Source organism: Apteryx rowi, unplaced genomic scaffold (assembly GCF_003343035.1).
Source record: "Apteryx rowi isolate R43461 unplaced genomic scaffold, aptRow1 scaffold_279, whole genome shotgun sequence".
NCBI classification, from domain to species: Eukaryota; Metazoa; Chordata; class Aves; order Apterygiformes; family Apterygidae; genus Apteryx; species Apteryx rowi.
In genome coordinates, this window is record NW_020449185.1 from 110,824 (window position 1) to 132,825 (window position 22,002).

Genomic DNA, 22,002 nt, shown 5'->3' on the forward strand with positions numbered 1-22,002 from the left:
ATGTTCTCTACTGGTAAATCTTTGACAAAAATGAATGAGCACTACACAGCTTGATACATTTTTGATATTGATAATTAAAGACCGAACAATTTCCTGTAATGCAATAACCATAACTGCTCTGAATGTTGACAGTGTGAACCTCCCTATACAAACATATGAAAAACGGCCTTTTAAAGAGCACTGTTGCCTGAGGCTCTGCGCATGTCCCATACCTTGCCCCTGCACCTCCTGAGCAAGGACAAAGCTGCTACATTCCTCTTTCATCCCATCATGACACAAGGCCCACGGCAGCAGATTAATCCAAAACAAGGGAGAGAGGACCATACTGACATGTATAAGAAACAGTTACTCCATGATAAATGAAGGCTCTTCACATACATTATATCTATGGAAACCTACTGCAGGCAGCTGACAAGCAAGAACCCCTAGGCTTTATGGGAAAAGGAGTTGCACTACATTAGCTTGATAGAAATCTGGCATCAAGTCTATTACACAAGTTTAAGGCAACATCTGACAAAAGTGAGTCTATTACTGACTTACACACCATTACTAGCTTGGGTCAGATGTGGATGAAAAATGTTGCCTGGGGTTGGATGGAGCAAGTGTTGATACTTCTTCACAGAAGAGATACACCAAGTAGATGGGCAACAAGCAGAAGCACTGTCCAAACTGCTTTACAGTTCTTTAAGAGGAGATTAATTAAGCATTAATACCATAAGCCACTAAAACTTGAAGCTTCAGCTGTAAATAAAACAACACTAAGTAGTTTTTACATCTGACAACACTAATAAAGCAGAGCTCGCTACACATTTAGTATCTCCCATCTATTTTCTTCCAGTACAGGAAAAACACTGGTAAGCAAGCAGAGTGGTTTAGGGAGGACTTTGAGGTCACCTAAGAATGATTTTCAGAGGAAGTGTATAACTACTTAGCTCTCGCTTAATGGATGCAGGTTCAGCTACTTTGCTCTTGAAAGCTGCTCAACTTGGATAAAAGAATGAGCAGGTAAGAATTTTCAGAGTAAAATGCAAAAAAGTATCTGAAACACCAAAGAACAGCATCTTGAGTCCCACATTTATTAAAATCCTTTAAAAATCCTTCAACATCACAGGACGAGATAAGAAGCATCACCACGAAGGCAAATAACAAACTGAAATCCTCCTAAATAGACTTAAGCAGTTCCCAGCTTGTTCAAGGTGCAGTGGGTAGAAAAGATGTTCAAGAATCAAGGCCTGGGCAGGATCAAAAGAACTTTGGGCCTGACCATATTGAAAGCCATTTCTATTTGAAAGAACAGCTTGCTTTGTTGGAGCTGCTTCCTAACTGTACAAGGATTTCTGGGTGTCATGGGCCATCCCTGTCCACAGTCTCAGTCAGGCTCTTGTAGGCAGGTTTCAAAGCTGGCTGAAATGGGGAGATCAGTGTGAAAGGGCATCCCTGCTACTCATCCACACCCAACAGTTATAGTGCAGAGTCGTCATGATGTTTGTGGCTTCATTTCTTGATCTCAGAAATTACCTCGGATTAGGTAGAGTGATAGTGAATTCACTGCTTTACTGCAGAAAGGAAGTGTCTAGCAACAGCCTCAGAGTCTGAGCTCACCTGGAACAAAATCTGTAATTTCATAATTGTCTACCTTGCAAAACAAGTCCATCATGGAAAATCCTCATGGAGGGGATATAGCCTCAGACAAGGAACCACACAAGGATCATCCAGTGCTACTTACTGATTAGACAGCAAACTCCTAGATGAGGAAAGGCAGGCAAAGGCAGGCAGTATCATCTCATTCTAGTGACACCAAATGCAGAGATGAATGGCTTCAAATCAGGCACACAAGGAGTAGGCCCCACTTGCTTCTGCAGAGCATAGCTGTTGTGTCATCTGGGAGACTGACCCACCAACAGCTTTGAATTCTAAAATGTTTATCTGTATAAAATATGCTGAGACAGACCAAGGTTCCTTGAATAATGGCCTCAGTAAGTAATGCCAACCTGTCCCCAGTATGTCTGTCACTAGCATCCATCAAAAAACCTGCACACTTGTGATTTCATTATCAGATCAGCCAAGCCATGACTGATGATGCTGTAAGATCTTCCATTCTTTTAACCATCTGGCTAAAAAATAAACTGGTCTCAGCCAGAACCGCTAGAATCTTAGGCAAAATCTAATAAGTAACATTAGGTAAAGGCAACACATTGTTAAAAAATGTGCCACCTGTCTTAATGCTGTGCTACCTTCCAAAGGCAGCTGGAACAGGAATGTGTTTTTCTTTTTTTTTTTTCCTGGAGCCATTCAAGAGTCTACAAATTACCTGAGATGATTTTTGCAGTGCAATGAGAAGCCCAACTAAATGAGCAAGGAGAGACCATATTGCAGGCTCAGGAATGCCTCCCACTTCCACCTGCCTCTGATACACTGTCCAAGCCGAGAGACATGAATGTTCTGTCTCCTGGAATAGCTGGCCGCTCTCAGTAGGCCAAGCGACACGACTGGTGCTGGTCAGAATCAGCACACACTGTGCTGACATTAATAGTGTCTTCTTTCCTGCTCTCAACTTACTGTCTGACCCCAAGTAAGTCTACTTGTTCAGACTGATGCATGCTGAAAATTATTTTTTTCCATTCTTGGCAGCAGTAGTTTTCTCTGGATGCAAGGTGGAGGYGACTGGCTTTTCTAGCTTGTGCCATTTCAGCCATGTTCTTCTTATTTTCAGAGTCCTTAAAGCAAAGGATCTGAGCAGAAGACACCACTTTCTCCCAAACTGAACAGGTATCACCTCTTGTCACAGATCACAGGGGTGATCGCAGTGATGATACAGGCTGGGCGATGTTTAAACCTAGAGAGTTTAAACTCAATTTGAAGCAAACACAGGACACTAGGGCACACATCTTAATTAAAAGAAGGGATGAAGTTGGGAGATTTCTGCCTACAGGTTTCAAAGAATGACATTACAGTGGTAAAAGAAGTATCTCAGGCACATACTGGCCTCCATATCACCATCACAGACGGTAAGAGGAAATGAAGACAGGATCAACAGACTTGTGCTCTGCTCTTGCACAGAAGCTCCAGGATGGCATCAGGCACTTCTCATGGACCTCCACTTAGAGGTCACCAGTAACATACTCAAAAAAAGCTGCCTGACTTCAGTATCGTCTGAACAGTAACAGCTTCTGCATTACCAGTAGAGATATCAGAATTAGATCCTAGCAAGCCTTTTAAGAGAATTATTACTGTAACATCACCCAAAAGAAATTCAGAGAACAGTTTTAACTATCAATTTAGAGAAGACGAATTTACAAAAACACAGGCAAATCTAYATCTGCAAATCCAGTTTTTCATCATGCAAACATGCTCCAGAATCAATATCATATAGTACATACTACAATATTCTGAAATATCACATTTACACATGAACATCTGATTTAGTTTGCAATTTCAGTTGCCACAGGACAGATCATCTCTCCCACCAAGCCTGCATTCTTTCTAGCYCTTTTTTTGAGGAGAAAAGAATATTCTATTGCCCTTGACTGAACATGTAGAATGCAGYTTTCCTTATTTGAAAGGAAACATTGTTGAGAGGGATATAATTTATGTTCTACCACCATGTGTTTCACATTTGCTGACAACTGTAGATTAAACTTCATTCAAAGGTGATAATTAAAATTTTTATGAGCATATCTAATATTAAACAGCTACTGGCAGGCTGCAGTGCCTTGACTGCTTAATGCACAAGGTAGAAATGCAATAAAAATTAACTGTCAAAACAGCAGCAGAAGCTTGATCTTTCCTGTCAGCTACCAAAACTGCACCCTCAGACAGCATGAGGCTCTCCAATATAGAGGGTACTGAATCTGTACAGTGAAACACCTTCACACACTTAATCTGTTCGAACATCACACAGAACAAGAAAAGAACACAAAGCTTCAAAATAAAGTGTTATTTATATCATTACAATTAAATTGCCAATCTATGGTGCTGCTTTGAGAAATAAGTTGAACTGCTGAAAATTTAGCCAGAAGAGTTAAAATATGTCTACTTCTGGATAAGCAAGGTTTTTGACAAAGGTCTCAATCACTTTCAAGCAACCCAAGGAAGCACTCTGCTGAAAGTATATATAGATTTTTTTTCTTTTTTGGCCAGGTATACTTCAGCCAGATCACTTCCTGATCCAGCTCACTGCATGAAAACCTGTGCTGCTACGTTTTTCAGTGGTAGCCCATACTCCTGTCAACTTGCAGCCATTGGGGATGGCTGCAGTCTGAATTAAGCTATCTGTTGGAGTGAACACCACCTTTTTTTTTTTTTTTTTTTAAACTTAGACAAGGTATAATGGATGCAAACACTAAGGTCTTGATCTGAAGAGAAATTAGATGCGCATAACCCTATTTAATGAAATCACTAAAAATGCATACTGGAAATATTAGCACAAGAACTCACTGTTCAAACAAAATAGAAATGGTAKGTTTTAAGCAGTTTAATACAAGCTGCTTAGATTCTGCAATTAGAATATAACATTAGCCATACTAAGGTAAGTCTTAATGGAAATCCTTAAGGTATGTATTATGCACAGAACAACATAAGCAGTCATAAGTTGCAAAATACCAGAATTAAGATGGTCTCTTTAAATTCAATTGTGCTCTACTCCGCAGAAACACTGCATTACTTAATAAGCATTTTTTGCATTGAACCACTACAACACTCCTGAAGGTGTGCAGCCAGCTCACTTTACTTGCCATCATTTGAAATTCTTTTTACAACTGTTCCATGCTCCATTTGCTGCTTATAATTCAAACTCAACAGAATACAAACATAATAGGTAATATCATAATACCGAACATAATACCGAAAAGTCTGACTTAAAATAGCAAAAGGTAAGCCAATGTGTACTACACCTTCAGAAGAACTCTATGTTCACTGGTAAGAGGACATAATAAATAAAAAACCAAAACTAACAAATTCGGGCTCCAAAAGAGCAAAGAATCAAACAGCACCCATTGCATTTCTATGAAGATGAAGAGATGATGGGGAAATCAGACTTTTATATCTCCTTCATATGCTTAGGTGAAATTAAGCACTGTGGTTGAAAGCTTTAAACCATTAAGTTTTAAAAAGCTCTCATATTTGAGTAAAATCTGTCACATTCATTATTACATTTTGAAGGGAAGGGCAGCTGAAAAATATCCCAGGGAAGATATTAAGCCCTTGTTCAGGCTTACCATGTATTTCGCTACATAAGGCTTGTCACATTGTAGGCAGAGGACTTGCATGTAAATCCAAAAGGGCTAAAGGCAGAGCCACAAGGCTGAAGAATGATTAGAGACACAAACTAAACTATCTTCCCTGTCCCTGCTGCCACAGCTCCAGTGAGATCCCAGACATCAGGAATGAGATGGACAAGGTGAAAGAAGCTTTGAAATTCAAAACAGACTGAAGTGACAGTGAGGTATATGATGGTCCTGAAGGGCCCAATCAGTTTGAGCATTTAAACACCCAGTGCTGAAGAGCAGATGACAGGCAGATCAAAGGTGCAGCAATTGCATGTTAGTTTGGATGTCTTCCCTGTGACCGTGCCCTTCCCAAATTCAACAGAAAACCTCTCTGGAGGGAAGAACGAAGACACAGAAGGGAGACTGAGCCTAGTGGTTCACTGGAAATTGGGTATGCGAATTGGGCAAAGTATGGATGCCATATTTAAGCATAGTCTCTTAGCAACCTTTCTGCTCAGTGATTCTTCTCAGCAGCTCAGTTTCTGCTTTTTCCAGATTTACATGACTCAAGAATAAGTGGTAATTCTTGCTAGCAATTTAAATCAAGGAGAGTGTTTCCAGACATTCCAGGGTAAAGGAAGTCATCTCTGAGTTCTGGTGTATTCAGATGGCAGAGATCTTATTTCCCCAAGAAAGCAGCAGCAAGTTTGCACTAGAGAATTCTGGAGGCTTCTCTACATTGGAAACAAGGGTGGATAAACACAAAGAGACAGTCTTCTACATAAAGATAGAGGGCTTCTCAGGGACATTAAGCACAACATGGTTAAGTTTCAAACAATTCTCGTTTCCTTCTACAAACCAGCTTCATTAATTGATTAGAATTCATTAAAGCGTTGATTATTCTGATGAAGTTTCCTATCCACAGCCTGCTCCTACTACAAGTCTGTTAACTCCACTGAAGGTTTATTACCACAGTCATAATGATTCAAACACATTCATAAAACCCTGAGAACATTAAAATCACTGTGAATAAAGAGTCCTAAYACCCCGATTAAGTGACCCTTGAAGATTTATATGCTCATTTGCTTTTGTACATACATGTTTCCATGATCTTAAAATACAAATTAGTTGAACAGAATTACAAGACAAATTTCAATACAGGTGAAATTCCCTTCCGTCAGCATTCCTGAACTCCACATGGGAATACAAGAAAGAAATGTGATATCATAAATGCTTGCTCAGCAGTAAAACAGAGCCTCTTTACACATGTCAGAGATTAATGTCGTAAACCTTTCTGACAGTATTGTATATGGTCACTAGCTTAGGAAAGAAAAACTAATACAATATTCCTATTGGGCAAAGACTGATTAATACAGACAGAGCCGAAGTTTGAATTTCAGTCTAACTTCTTGAAGAAGAGAACCACAAAAATTAAGTGACCAGTTTATAAACATGTTTGACTTGATACTATATTTAGTGGTCTTATAATTCAATGTAAAAAGTGGTATTTAGGTGAGCACTGAAAATACTAATAACAGGGAGGTGACTATAATCAGCAATGTACATATCAAGTGATTTCTTTTCTATTATCTTCTGTGATTTCTACCACATTCATTAACAATGTGTTTTTAAATATTTTCAGTCACATACTGATTTTGATTATATCCCTAATATTAAAATTCATAAGACAGATGTTGTGATACCAAGCTTCATTTTGTAGTAGATTTAAACTAAGCAGAAATACAAGACTTCTCAAGTATCTCTGAAGAGACTGAATGATTTAACATGTCATAAAAACCTGCATGCAAAGAGGGGGGCTACAAAAGAATTAAATCTCAAGATTTACTACAGGTATTGCAGAGAAAACAAGCCTTCCTTTAATATGAAACCTCTCTCTCTCTCTCTCATTTAAGTTAGCAGTGCTACTGAATAAAATCACAAAAAAGGGCAGTTTCACGAATACTTTCAAAAAAAATTTTGCTCTCACAAATACTATCTCTTATAAGGTCAAACAGAAACTTTATCTGAGGGCCAAGCAGTTATTTCCTAAATTATATTCACAGGGTTACTTGAGCTTGCTTGAAAGGGCCAGGAAAGCAAACAAAATTCTAACAAAAGCCATGAGATACAGGAAAAGTCATTTTGATTAATTAAGGAAGTAATCCAACCAGCATTCTTCAAGTGACATGGTTAAAGCACAGGCAGAAGACTATAACCAGACACTAAACATCACTTCAGAATGTGAAAAGAGTGATTCCTTTTTCTAAGGCCAGAACTGCTCAAGGCTTCTCATCTCAAACTGTTGGCTGATTTTGTTAATTTTAATTTTTACTACTTAACTGCAATGATTTGGAAGTGGCTTTYGACTGGATTGCTTCTGTACTGCATTTTAGCTTACAACCAGTTTGCATTGGCCATTCAGAAGAAAACTAAAGTTGCTAACTTCCCATTTTATTCTTAAGGTTGTTATAACATGAGGCTTGAATACACAGCAGAAGTGCCATTTTAAGAAGAGAGAAGACTGCTGTCGGCATCCAGCAGCTGTTGTTACTGTGAGTAAAACAAATCTTGCTTAAAGCACCTGAAAATCCCACCAGAATAGTCTTCTAACTAGGAAACTGAAGCTATGACTCACAATTGTATTTAGATTAAAAGGTAGTTTTCCTGTGTCTGCAATGCTGTCTAAATTCTCCATTAAAATGACTCACCATTGTTCCAAAGGGTATAGCTCTTGAAGCGTGATAATAGATGGCAATGAAGTTAATGAAGAAGGCAGTGCCACACACCTTTGCTGGAATAAGGAAAGCCCCAATGAACATCTGCTTTATCCATCGCCTTCCTGTAAAAAAGGACATTCCAATACAACTGATAAGATGGGCGGTATTTTGTTCAGAAGTTACCAGCAAGTTCTCCAGAATTTGCGTTTGGTTTCTTTTCCTCCGAAAAGGGAAGAGATGAGTAAGAACATACTACACACATACGAGAGTCAACTAAGAGTTTTATTTGGCTCCTGGAAATTCACAGGATGCAGGACAYTGAGCAATTTATTTGGCCAGAGGAGAAGACAAGGAAAGGGGATATAGTGCGAGCAGGTTCTGGCCCAAGCAACAGCATATGCTGACTAGCTGATGAAGGAAACATGGGAACAAAACCTGAGCACGTATCTAGGCTGCGGATTAGCACTGACAGAGGTACAAGAGCGAGCTCTGTGCAGTGCCTGCTCACAGCCCGTTATCACGGCAGCACTGCATGAGAGCTCTGTGCTGCTCCCCGGGCCAGCTCGGCACTACAGCTGCTTTCAGGCAGCACTTGCTCCCAGTTACCGTGACCAAACTAAGCTGGCTCCATACCTTCAGGATGCTTTAAGAAAATGGCTATATATGGTATAAAGCATGATACCACAGTTTTTAATACACAACAGAAAAGGAAGAAGGAAAATGATTTCCAAAACCCAGACAGTAAGGGGAACAACAACATAAGGCAGCATTTATTATGTCTAGAGCTCCCTAAGTAGCTCAGGAAAAAAAAAAAGAAAAAAAAAAAAAAACCTCTTGGACAATATCTTAAGTGTTTCACTACCTGCATTGCCTTGACTTTCTAAGCTCTTAAATACTGTATTTATTTAAATATAATGCAGATGCAGCTTATGTCCTAAGTAGAAAACAGCCAGAAAACCCAGCATATGTTTTCAAGACAATCATATATATTTTTTATCATGAGCCACATAAGCAGCAATTCAGAGCTTATTGCATGTTTGATCTGTAGACAAAATGCAAAATTGGCATAACTATATAGCAAGGGTCATTGAAGCGGTACGACATTTTTAGATCAGTAACTCCAAGTTACCTAGATTTGTATTTCTACAAATCACTTTACATGAGTTGATACACAAGCCACAAAAAAAGAGATGCCTGACCTCCAAACTCTGCCACAGGGACTGAATACTAATCGATATTTCTTGTTAAAAGGACACAMATTTTCCTTTGCAAGCTCACCAAAACTAATTTTCTTAAAGCACTGTAGAAGATGACAGATACTGATGGCTCCCTGATTGCAGCACAGGGGATAGATGAAGCTTGTGGAACTGCAAGGCTGTAACCGGTCGTAACTCAGATGCACTGTAGGGAGCACTTGAAGACAGCCTGTCCAAATACCTCATGCCCATTTTATTGGGCTTCTGTTCTCTGCTGATGCTCATTTTTAATTTGGTAAGTACAAAGCAGAGTGCACAACGAAAAGGAGAATAAACTTCTTTGAAAAAGATTCTATGAACAGTTTTCTCGATCCATGATATCCATGATTAACGGCCTAGTAGATACTGCAGACCCTTTCTTTTAGTGTTGGTAAAAATAACCCCCCCCCCCCTAATCCTTATAGAGGAGGACCATGTGGGAATCATCTGGAGCAGATGATATGAACTGTTTAACAGCATATTCTACAGAACAGGGAGAGTCTATTAGACCCTCTGTATGTCATCAGACACACATAACTATATACAAGAGTATAACATGCAGTTCCTAAAGGATACAACTGTTAATAGCTCTTTACTTCTTATCACTTTTAAATTAGCCAAAGACTTCAGCTATCTTCAGTTAGAAAATGCAGCCAATACTGAAGAGGAAATAACATGACAGTTAAATATACTCAAAATATTTTATGTTGATTAAGAATTTAATTCCATCTGGATGTCCTGACTCCATAAGGACACTTCTACAGTAGTGTAGATGAGAAAATAGTAACTTTTCCACTTAACAGTATAATTAAAACACTGAAACATAAAAACAATTTACCTCCTTGTCTAGCATAAAGGCTTCCTCCAAAATATCCATTCACTGGGGATGTTGCAGCATAAACAAATATAGCTGTACTAAGCATTGATCCTCTCCTACAAAAAGTGATTTTTTGTAAATAAAATAGAAAAGTGAACAGCATAAAAGTAAAAGATTGYAGTAAAATGTGCAAAGTTAGCAGCAGTCATTTAATAATTTTAGCTAATGTAAAAATTAAAGAGAAACAGAGTTTAAATTTTAACATCTGCATAAGAATGAGAATTGTTTTTATTCCAAGTCTAATTCAATCTGGACAAAAAAAGAGTTCTGACATACTACATTCTTTCCTAATGTGCATTTATATTCAGTGGAATTAGGCACAAGATATCACCTTTGACCAAAATATTCTGACATTTGCATGTGTGTACCTTGTGTAAGAACTGAACTATTTAATTGACACACATTAAGCATAAGACTCAACTATCGCAGATAAAAGGTACTCTTAGGCAAACAGAGGCCAATATTAACAAAAATATACTAGGATTGTGAATGATGTTTCTGCCGTCTCTCAGAAATTAACTTTTAAGATGAAGTGTTCCTCTTACAGGAGATTAGAAAACCTGATTTAGATACTATAATTGCTATAATGAAGCTACAAATCAGGGTAGAGGAGTCAAATCATAAGAGTCTGGTCATTTTTAAATTATCACCTCATTAAATATAGGAGTATTCATCTTGGAGTATTTTCTGAAAATTCATAGGCAAAGCTAATAATTTTAAATCATAAAAGCAATCCCAAAATACATTTTTAATCCATATCTAATAATAGCAAGATATAAATGTTGCTCATGAATAGAGCTGCTTCCCCACTTCCCCTTCAATACAACTGACTCTTCTGTAGCTGTATGCAATATAAGGATTTCAGCCAGTTTGCTGAACTCTCTCTAAATCAATTGCTCTGAGAGATTCTGGGCTCTTGGCATTTTGACTTTTGATGGACAAACACTGGATGCCTGCCCTACTTAAAGCAGTTGTCTTTGGTATAAACTGGCTTCCATGACCGAAAGGCCTGAATTAAGCAAATATGCCTGTTGGTCTCCCACACACACACACTAAAGTATCAGCATGCTAACATTTGTTTATTAAAAATAAGCAATACTTCTGTTTTAGAAAGCCGCTTGTTAGATAGAAACCAAACTTTAATAGCCCTCTTCATTTGAGCCAATTTAGAAGCATATATAAAAAACCTACAAGACTACACAGAGTCTGAAGTGATACAGGTTATTTGTAACATGACCAGCAGATGCTAATTTGAAATGATCTCAAAATGTCTTATTCTCAAGCTTACTCAATTATGTTCCAAATGTTCTAAAGGGAAATGTTCTCAAAACACAACCCAACATGAATAAATTAACAGCTGCCATGATCAAATGTCACTGAGAGACTTTTACTTGATGTCAGCTCTGTGGTCCTTAAGAGTTTTACAGGACTGAAGAACACTGATGGATGATGACTCTGACAATTCTGGCTTACAATCTTCTTCACTCCTCTTTATTTTCCTCAACATAAGAATTTTCTGTACTAGATTTGGTCAACTGTTCAGTTGCGTACCCAGAATTAAACTCAATTTGAGAGTAATATAAAGTTCTATTGCAATAAAGGCCACAGCACGCATTTTAAAAGCACTGTTCTGACATATTTTACAATTGCTGTTATGAACTTATAGCTGCGCTGCAGTGTGCAAACATTCTGAAATAGTTTCAGTCCGTACCTTAAAGAGCTGACATGCTGTCCAACTAGAAACATGTATATAAGTCTCTCCAGAAATGTAAACACTGGAGGGAGGGAGGAGGGAAACACCACCATACGACAAGTGAAAGTATACCATGATATTGGTACCACCGAGTGGATTTTTAGATCCACTGCACTACAGGACAGTTAAATTCAAAAGCAAGAGTTCTCTCTAGTGGCAGGCCACGAGTACTGCAACCTGCTAAAATCCATAGAATTACAGGATACACAAGGGAAAGTGAAAACAGAATGCAGATTTGGCATTTTAGTCATTGCTTAGAACTAAGCACTTATAAAATTACTTGTTACAGTACCCAAAATATCGTCACTACAGAAATAGGGGAAGTTCATTTTTCCTCCAGAAGACCAAAGTCTCAAAAAGAGAGAGATAAAAGGTAAGGAATGGTGGGTTGTGGGTTATATTTAAACTAGAATACCATTTGTTTGCTTTAAATTAATTCTCTTCAGTCAGGGCTACAGCCCAACTACTGCTAGAGGTTTTAGTGCAACACCTGCTGGGGAGTGTCTATTCTAAAGAACATAAAGTCCCCAATCCTGAGAAGATGCATAGATAAACTTGACTTAAATGCATTGGAAGCAGTGAACAGGACTATTCACGACATACTAAACTCACACTGAAGTCTTTACAGGATGGGGGGGAGGGCAGGGGAAAGGTCAGAAATGGTAAGATCTTGTCACTCCATATGAAACCAGGAGTGAAATCTGTGCCTTTTAACACTTCTTTATTTCCCACATAATCCACCAGCAATGCTGCAGAAAAACAAACCACAATTTCTTAATATATCATGTAAAAAGCAAGGAATAAAAAAAAATGCAAGTTTAAAGGAGACAGTCACATGGTAATAGTAGGACAAAATTTCATTACAATTTAGAAAAAAAAACTTCTTTAAATACTACATCTGATTGTAGACTCTCAAACACAATTTTTCAGACCACAGTTAGAACATTCAGTTTTGTAATGATTTAGTTCATTTATGTATTTATATGTGGAAGACATGGCACAATCACACTTACTCTGTGTATAAATCCTCTATCATCGCAACAACAATGACTATGAGAGACACAGCAAAAATTTGACAACCAGAACCAATAAGCGATGAAAATATTAAAGGATGACTGGATGGTCTAAAAACATCTCCATGGACCTGCTTCCACCCGTACTCATCACCTAGATCTCTGTCCTAGGAACAACAACAAAAAAAGTTTTAGGTCTAGTCACCACAATTAATGACAGAAATACACATGCTAGGCATAAATTAAAGATTTGATTTAGTAAAGTAACTTCAAGGGTAAGCATGTCTTCGAATGCAGCAATCTAGGAGAAAAGTTTGCTCTTCAGATGCTTACTAAGACAATAAAAATTGCTACCTGAATGCATTATGTACCAAAATCTACTAGACTCACTCCCTATCCCTAACGTCCTCCGAAGGGCTTAGGAAACTGTGTTTTACACAGACTTTTATTGCACACTCAGCAGAAGGGGTTTCATTTAACTGAAGTGTGGATACGAACATCAGCGCAGCTACCACAGACAGCATTCTAGGTTGCAACCTAGGAGCAAGAGGCTCCTAAAAGACAACAGGTGGCACAGATTTTATGTGCCAGTTCAGCCCATAGTACGCTGCTGTTCAACACTAGCAGGAAGTTATACTCTTGGATTCTCATATATGAAAGCCCTATGTTACAAAGAAATCCAGCAACACTTTCAAAACAAACATATGGCAGTTTTCTGTCCAAGTGAAGAATGCAATTCAGAGATTCTAACACAATGAACATATGAAAAGAAAACAATAAGTCTTACAAAAATCAACACATGAATAGAGATCTTACCATATCGTCCATTTCTTCCTCTTTACTGTATCTTGCATAATCTTTTCGCAAAGTTCTCATTAATATCATAGACACTAGGCCAACCAGAAAGATCACCATCATGAAAGAATTGAAAATTGAAAACCAGTGAATCTACAAAGAGAAAACACTCAAATTTCAGAACTGTAAATATTTCTCATGTGCTTCAATATGGATATATTATTACTTAGCACCATAGCAGGTCAGTCCAAGTTATCGCACTAAGTAACAATATATTCATTTTGTAAGTAACAGTATATTTGTACAAAGTCACACTAAAAAAGGCCAGTGAAATAGCATACCTAGTCTTGAGCAAATCTGGCTGTTGACAGTATAAATTAGTCAAGCACCAGCAGAATTCAAACAACTGTCTGTACATGTTCTCTTAACCAAGGGCAAAGGAAAAGCAACATGATGTAGGGCTGCCTTCCTAAAGAGAATGCATTTTGGCTAGTAAAAGATATGCTCATAGTCAAAAACCAAAAGAGTTGGGAGCCACTGCTTTGTACAAGACCAAAACATTTGCCTCTGATAAGCACATCCTCTCGTTTTCACTGAATTCCAAACAGCATCTTGTACCTCTAATTTGAGAAAGAAATACAGCTCAGTATACTATCCTTAAGGAGATTATAACTACAGGTACAAACCATCACAAATGTTACCACAAACTGGCTTAGGCTTTTTGCTCTGCAGTTACTTASGTCAGAAGTATACATATTGCCAGTTACAGTTATTCCACTAACAAGCAAGTACAGTTGTGCTCCTGAAACTCCATTGCTTCTGAGCATATAAATGTATCTACTTGAATTACCTTGCATTTGCTGCGGGCTTGAGGCATGCACACAGACATTTACTGAAGTACACTAAAAAAAAAAAGAGGAGTCATCCTACTTGAGCAACAGAAGTGTTGCTTAAAACCTAAAGTGCCAGAGCTGTCTGCCTCATTGCTCCAGAACAGCTCACTGCTAGAACAGCAATAGCAGCAGGCTCCACGTTGCACCACACTAACTAGAGCTGAATTTCACAAGACTGAGTGAAAAGAGAGGAACTTTTCTTTGCCAGTTGCTGAATGACATGAAAACCTCACAGATTTACAGACCAGATCAAAAATGTGAGGCATAATAAACAGAAATGATTAATCAGAAGAATTATCATTTTTTTAAATGCCCTTTCATTGTCTAGTAGCTCTATCCCATCTCAACTAAGATTTAGCCAATGCACATAAACTATTGCTGCGGTCCTGGATTCTGAGCAGAAAGTCTTTACATTGTTTACTGTACTGCAATTGAAGTACTGCAGAGCTACTGCAATTAAGTTATTTTTTTAATTCTCAAGGAGTTTATAATGCAGCAATTTTGAGCTTTAGGAGTCCAGCATGCTTTAGCTTTTTGCAGCTTCACTTTATGATTGGGTGCAATTGTTCAAGCTTACGTTAGTAAAAAAACAAACACACACCAAAAACCGCTAGTTTTCCAACCCTGACTGTGCCATGTGAACACCATTTCAGAAGTTTGTATAAAAGGGAAAAGAGGCAGAAGATGGCTTGCCAGAACAGGCAACAGGTCAGTGATTTAAAGAAGAAGAAAAAAACAAAACAAAACAMCCCCCCCAAATACTGATACCTGAAATTGTATACTGCCTTTTGGCCTGAAATTCAAAACAGCAAAGTGATGGGTGATTTCAGTAACTTTAACAATACAATGCATGATGGAACCTATCTATTTCAATAAAAAGGAAAACTTACAAGCCCAAAATTAGAAAGATTACAATATTTTAAAATCCAATTAACAAAATACCACCAAGGAATTGAGGAGACAAGTGAAAAGTGCAGAGATTAATTAGACACCAATCACCTGCAAATACCCCTACTCTTTTCAAAAGAAACTTAACAGAAACAGCCTAGAAAAATGCTGAACTAAAGCATCCATTTCAAAGGGACATTTTGTAAGGTTGTCTTAGAACAGTACATACTCTGTGTTGAAAGAATGATGGGTCAAGGTACTTGTCAAATCGRTCTTCAAACTTCACATCTGACTTTTTCCATTTCACCTAAAGAGGAGAATGTTTACACTTGAAACTCATTCATTACACACACTCAGCTACACACACACACACAGACACCCAGAACTTTTTCATACCATCCACTTCAGATTTCTCTTCAAATGTAATACAAAGTCTATCAAAAATAATGGACTGATGCTCCTAAAGACTGATATCTACAGATCAGACAGAATGAACATCAGCCACCTTGCCTCATGGATCTAATCTTCTCTCTGTATATGTTTAGGAACAAGGAAAAGTCAGTCTTGCATTCCTCTGTTGTCAGTGTCTCTACTAGATTAATCAAATATGCAAACTTCCAGCTGTCAAATACAACAAACTCATTTCATGATTACAGAAGGAGCTGATACTCTTACTGAAGGTGCCAAACAAAATCTCCAGCAAACAACCCCATTTTCAGTTGTCAAACTAATAGTTCAGGGAGGATGTTTTTCACAGCAGATGCTTGTGCAGTGAAGAGTTTTCTTAAATCATCATTTCTAAGAGTGCATTTAGTAAAACAAACAGCCTCCCCCCCAAAAAACTTAAAAGCGCATTCATATAGAACTTCTATTGAGAGTAGACAGCTTAATGTATATAGTGCACTCTTGTAGAAGCCCTTTGAAGAATCCAGCCTAATTTGTCCAAGATTTCATAACATGTGTTAAGAAAATAAAGTATTTCTAGATATGCTKAAGAAAGATGTGCTAGACAGCAGTGGAATTTTTCCAAGCACTTTGTCAGCAGTGAGTAGACCTCTTTTCTCACCATTTCCACATGCTAACACGATTGTGTGGAAACGGGTGTAAGGAGAATATTATCAGTGTTTCATAGACTGAGCGTAACTTCCTCTACTGCTGCTCCCCCATTGCAGCTGATGTCTGTTTTGCTGCCATGCAGTGACATCTGTACTCACATTGTCCAAATACAGTGCCCAAGAAAAAGAAAAGGAAGCAGCCCAGCAGAAGTGAGGTAGATGAAAAGAAATAAGGAGATTTAAAAGACAAGATTTTAAACAGACACTACAGGAAAGATAAGAGCATAAACTGAGATACAAGCTGGCTAGAAGGGAACTGCATAAAAAGGATCGGGCTGAACCCTAAAAGACGGGCATTAAAATTTTAAAAGCTACAAGCTAAAAGCTGTAGCCTGAAAACCGTAAGACCATGGGATTCTGCAATCTATACACTTCCATTGCCAATAAGCAACTCTGAAATCTTCTGGAAAAGTATGCATTTGTTCCCGTAGTATCAGCTTATTACTGCTCTCAGTTACTCCATTAGCTCCACAGAGAACTGCTTTGGACTTGCAAGTTGTAACAGTACTGATGAACAATACAGTACTAATATGGTAGCACARAGTTCAGAATTTTTGCAAGTTTGCTTTCACTTGAATTTTTAAATGCAGTTTCAGAAATTAAATAAAAATCTACACTGAAAAGAGACCGCATTTTTCAAAAGCATTCCAATATTAGGAAATATCAGAACTTTTACTTATCATGAAGCTAGTGCAGTCCCACTTTGGCATACCTTATTTAAATACATGATCACAAACTATCTTTTCCAGCAGGATGCTCTCTCACTCAGAATAGAAGAAAGCTTTTAAGCATAGACCGAGTACTCCTATCAGTCACCATAGCCCTGAGACAGATTAAAATCCCAAGACTCAAATATTACACTCAATGTTAGGTGTAATATTAATGTTATTCAGTCCAAATTACAGGCTTGTTCAAGAYTAACAGCTCAAAACATGAATAACTTTCAACATTGTTTTAAACAGACACATTTCTAATTAGAGCATCTGCCACTAAGAGCACTGCTTAGAACAAGTCCACCAGAGACAATCTGTGAATTAAACATCACACACACATCAGCCCAGCAACTGCCCAGTGGTGCCAACAGAGATAGAAAGTAAAATCTTGAGCACTGTATGCTGAAAATATTTAAAGGGAATATCTAACGTTAATTTCTTACAGCTACTCAGTACTGTCCACYGCAAAATACACAGAGCAAATGGACTCCACAATGCTGGTGGGATTTGAAATAGAAAAACAAAACAAGTGCCACTACCATTTTTGCAGTAGAAATAGGGAGAGTAGTGTAAACATAATTCTAGAAAGCACAGATGAAAACAGCTACCTGCACTTCAAACCTTATGACTTACTCAGCATAAGACAGATAATGGTGACAAGAATATCGTCTGAAATAAAGTCTTATGCTGACACCTACTCCTAACAGATTGTAAGAAAACCAATGGATTAAGAACTAGGGTGTGTATACAAGCCTTGTAAACATATGAGAAATGATCTGTTACATGAAGGTAATAACAAAAATAAATAGGAGGTTAAAAATAGTAACAATCCAACATCCCACATTAACAGATGTGTTTATTACATTTTATCATAGCAATTCAACATAAAAGCAGAAGACTTCAGAGAAAATCTTATAAATAAAGCTATATAAATAAGACAATTTTCTACTGGAATTGCAAAAACAAAATAAATATTAATACTAACAGACTGCAAAGTACAAAGGCTTACAGCGGGTTTTGCTCCTTGTTCCAGTTCAAATCAAGGAGGGAGTGGGGGGAAGTGATACCATCTGCTATGTTATCTATGATGCAAACGTCACTGCTCTGAAGATTGAGAAAACATCCAGTTACTGTGGGGACCTCGATACTTCTAGCCTCCATACCTTTTTAGATATCTTCTTTTCCTAAMTAAACATTTCTCTGTAGATTGTAGAAGCTCCAGTTTGTTTGAAGTGTTTCAAAAATAATCATTTTACATTTACTCCTGATAAACCTAGCAACCCAGTAATGAGAAAATTTTTGAAAGAGTGAGGAGGCATCTTCCTCTAATATACCCTGACATATCAATTCATAGACAGAATATACAAGTCTAACTATTTTTGAGATATTTTACCATGTAGAGCTGCTTATTACACTACACACATCACCAAATTACTTACTGAATATGACATCTGGATTTTTGTATTTGGTACCAATTTCACCTTTCCTTCACTGGTCAGGTTCACATCCACAATTCTATTTCCATTGTAACCAATTTCAAGTTTTTTGTAAGTCCAAAGATAATAATCTTCCCCATTTTCATCTGCTTCTCCAACAATACCTATACAGAAAATAAATCATGTTTAAAACGTAAGCATCAGTTGCAGGCATGCTTTTCAAATATTCTGTGATCATTTTAAAAAATATGCTTATTTTACAACAGTTTTAGCAGCTAAAAAAGCAACATAGCTATAGTAGAAGAGAACACAGCAGACTTCACGTTCTTTTCAACTATGATACCTAGACTACACCTTTAATCCATAGGTATCTGCAAGAAGCATTCTGTAATGTCATCAAAAAAAAAAAGGATGCAGCCACTAATGCTTTGGAAGAAGCAGAAGTAACAATATTTTGTCTAATTTCATATAAATTTTGTATCAGACAACCAACTAGCCAAATACAGATTTAAATTCTATGAACTCTTAGCCCCTGACCTCCATATTTTTCCATCTCCTTGTTCCATCTATTATCCCTTCACTCATTTTTCTTCCTCTTCAAAACTATTCACTTTCATTCTGTATTCCACATTAGTTGATTCCCCAAGACCACACTTTTCGCTCTCATTTGCTCATGTGTTTATGATGCTTGCCAAGAATCATACATAGTTCTCAACCACTCTATGCGTTTCTTTTACTAAAAAATTCAGAAAGATATTATGTACATGAGGATGCTGACTACATCCATGACGGGAAACTGCTCAGATGCTCCTGGAGCATCAGAGTTCAGTTAACTGAACTCAGAATTAGCTCATGATTAAATTCTTACTTTTTAATAACTTACTGAAAAATGTTTATGTTTAAGCTACAGAAAAATTCCAGATAATGTAGTATGTGGCGGGGGGAGACAGGGGAAGAAACCAAGTGTAGCAGTCAGAGTTCACAGGCCACCAGCATTATCTTTTGTTATGTCAAGACCATCACACAGTGATGGCTCGCAAGATGGAAAGCCACTATTAAAGCAGGACCCATAATATGCAAAGATGGTGGAAGGAGAACAAGCAGGTGAAGGACATGAAAGAGGGTACCACAAAGGAGCAGGTATGGGAAGGAAACACTGATGTAYTATCTGTGCTTTTTAATTTTCAAGGAGGTATTTTTTGGTCACTTTTTTTTAGCCACGTTCATCTGTCAGAACTGCCTTATGCAATCCTCCAAGCAGGAGAGAAAGTTGCCAGTCCGTGGCTCTGCCGTGCAGCCTAGCAGCTGGCCTACCATCTGTTCCCATGGTGTTAGCCAACACGATGGCAATCCAGACTTCTACACTGCTTAAAGGGCATTCTGATCAATCACTACCCAAAAGAGTGAATTAAAGCAATGTTCCATATACTTAATGTGCTAAAACAAAGACGGTCAAGCCTAAACACTTCGCTGTGGACTAGCAATTCTGGAGAAAAACAAAAATGGAATCATTTTACCTGAATGCACTTAAACAGATTTGCTTGCCTTTTTAAGCTCAGGAAATAAAGTGCAATCCTTCCAACAGCAGTTTGAAGTCATTACTTTTACTTATTAACAGTCAAAATAGGTATTTTACGCCTGGACTTTACTGAAAGTAGAGCACTCATTACTGGATATTTTGAGGAATTCCTAAGGAGAATTTCAAATATTAATGGTTGCATGCATGTCATTTGACTGTAACATTTTAGTAAGCCATACCCTGGTGGAAAGCCACAAAGAACATAAAACATGAACATAACTGAAGTTTGCCAGACAAGAGGAGCAGTGCCACAAATCCATCCGTATGAGTCCTCAAGATCAGTTACCAGTTATCGAGAGAAGTGGTCTGCTTTTAAGAAAAAAACTAAGCACAAGTTGCCTAGAGTTCTCAGCAAACAGTAACACCATCTGAATCCTTTTCTTGCAGAGAATACCTGCTTTCTTTTGATAACACAAAAGAGGACTTTATCCATTTAGGGACAAAGTTTTAGTTTATCCAGCTATGAAATACAAACCAACAATAAAAAAAATTTAAAAAAAAAAAGGTGGATTAGATGACATGGTACATATATTATACGCTTGCTAGTGTGCTTGCTAGCGGACAGATAACCCAAATGAAGTGAATCAGTATGACAACTTACACATAATAATGAAAAGAACAATTCAATACAAGACACCTTTTATGGTAACTGAAGGTAAGCAGTTCTGGACATCATCTTGAACATCACAAACAACTTCTCAGTATTCAAAGTCAGGTACACTATCATTATTACTAAAGTTCTTATCCCTCTGTATTTTAGGAAGTCCTAATATTTTTCATTACAGTTAGTGACATTAATGACTATGCAACAGTACATCATGCAGAAGACACCAGTTTTCACTAGTATTTCTACCACATTAGCTGGTACTAAACAAGGTTATATAATAAAGTCAAAAATACTAACAAGTTGGAGGAGCCATGTCAACCACATCACTCATACTGTTCTTATACAGAATTACTTACAACAGAAAATGTTCAGGGAGCAGCAAATCTCAGAATCAAATTTTAGGCAGCGCTCAGACCAAAACACTCCTGCTGCTGAACAGAGATGCAGCCAAACGAGGACTGACACAGATAAGCCATTGCCATCATCTTCCAAACTGTAATTGAACCCACAGCTCAAAGTTCTGACATGCAGATAAACACTTCTGATTGGCTCGGGTACATCCACTCCACTCCCAGTCCTTCATCAAGAACTGGTGGATGTTGTGGCATAAAATCCAGGCTAATGTGCACTGACCAACCTGCAGTCCCTTTAGTTCTAACTAGCCCTCAGGAGTCATAGAGCAAAATCATCAGCACTACTTGCTTCTATATGTGATGTCAAAGATTATATTTTTGCATCTATTACCAGTACTTTAGATGCCACATTCATCTATTAATTATCAGAACACAAGGTCCTGGTTCCAAACAAAACCGGCTTCTTATGCCACACAGAACAGATACAGAGTCTACATGTTTGTCAGCTCTAGGAATGACTTCTCGTGCATACAAAGCACACTACTGGAGAACATTAAAGACAACAGAATCACAGTAAAACTGATTTTTCAGCCCAGAGCATAAAAGGTAGTCAATGGGTAAAAGATTCAGTAATTAAATCTGTTCTTCAGTATTTGAGGTGAGACACAAAATCTTCCCAAAYGAGATTAGAAAAATCAGTTGTAAAGAATCTCCAGTACTAACTAGCACAGACAGGATACTGAAGTAGTCAACTAAGCATGCATCGACCTTGTGCAGTCTAAAGGCTACATAGCTGCTGCTAGTGTAGAAAAATTACTCAT

General features: G+C 37.8%; 1 protein-coding gene across 1 annotated transcript in view; it reads right to left on the reverse strand.

Moving 5' to 3' along the window:
* TM9SF3 (transmembrane 9 superfamily member 3) overlaps positions 1 to 22,002 on the reverse strand; it is a 43,665-nt gene that overhangs the window by 8,496 nt on the left and 13,167 nt on the right. The window contains exons 4-9 of the mRNA XM_026068696.1: positions 18,646 to 18,806; positions 15,608 to 15,685; positions 13,619 to 13,750; positions 12,803 to 12,969; positions 9,998 to 10,092; positions 7,916 to 8,046 (exon numbers count right to left, since the gene is read on the reverse strand). Coding sequence (XP_025924481.1) covers positions 7,916 to 8,046; positions 9,998 to 10,092; positions 12,803 to 12,969; positions 13,619 to 13,750; positions 15,608 to 15,685; positions 18,646 to 18,806 — 764 coding nt within the window. The remainder of the gene's footprint in view (positions 1 to 7,915; positions 8,047 to 9,997; positions 10,093 to 12,802; positions 12,970 to 13,618; positions 13,751 to 15,607; positions 15,686 to 18,645; positions 18,807 to 22,002) is intronic.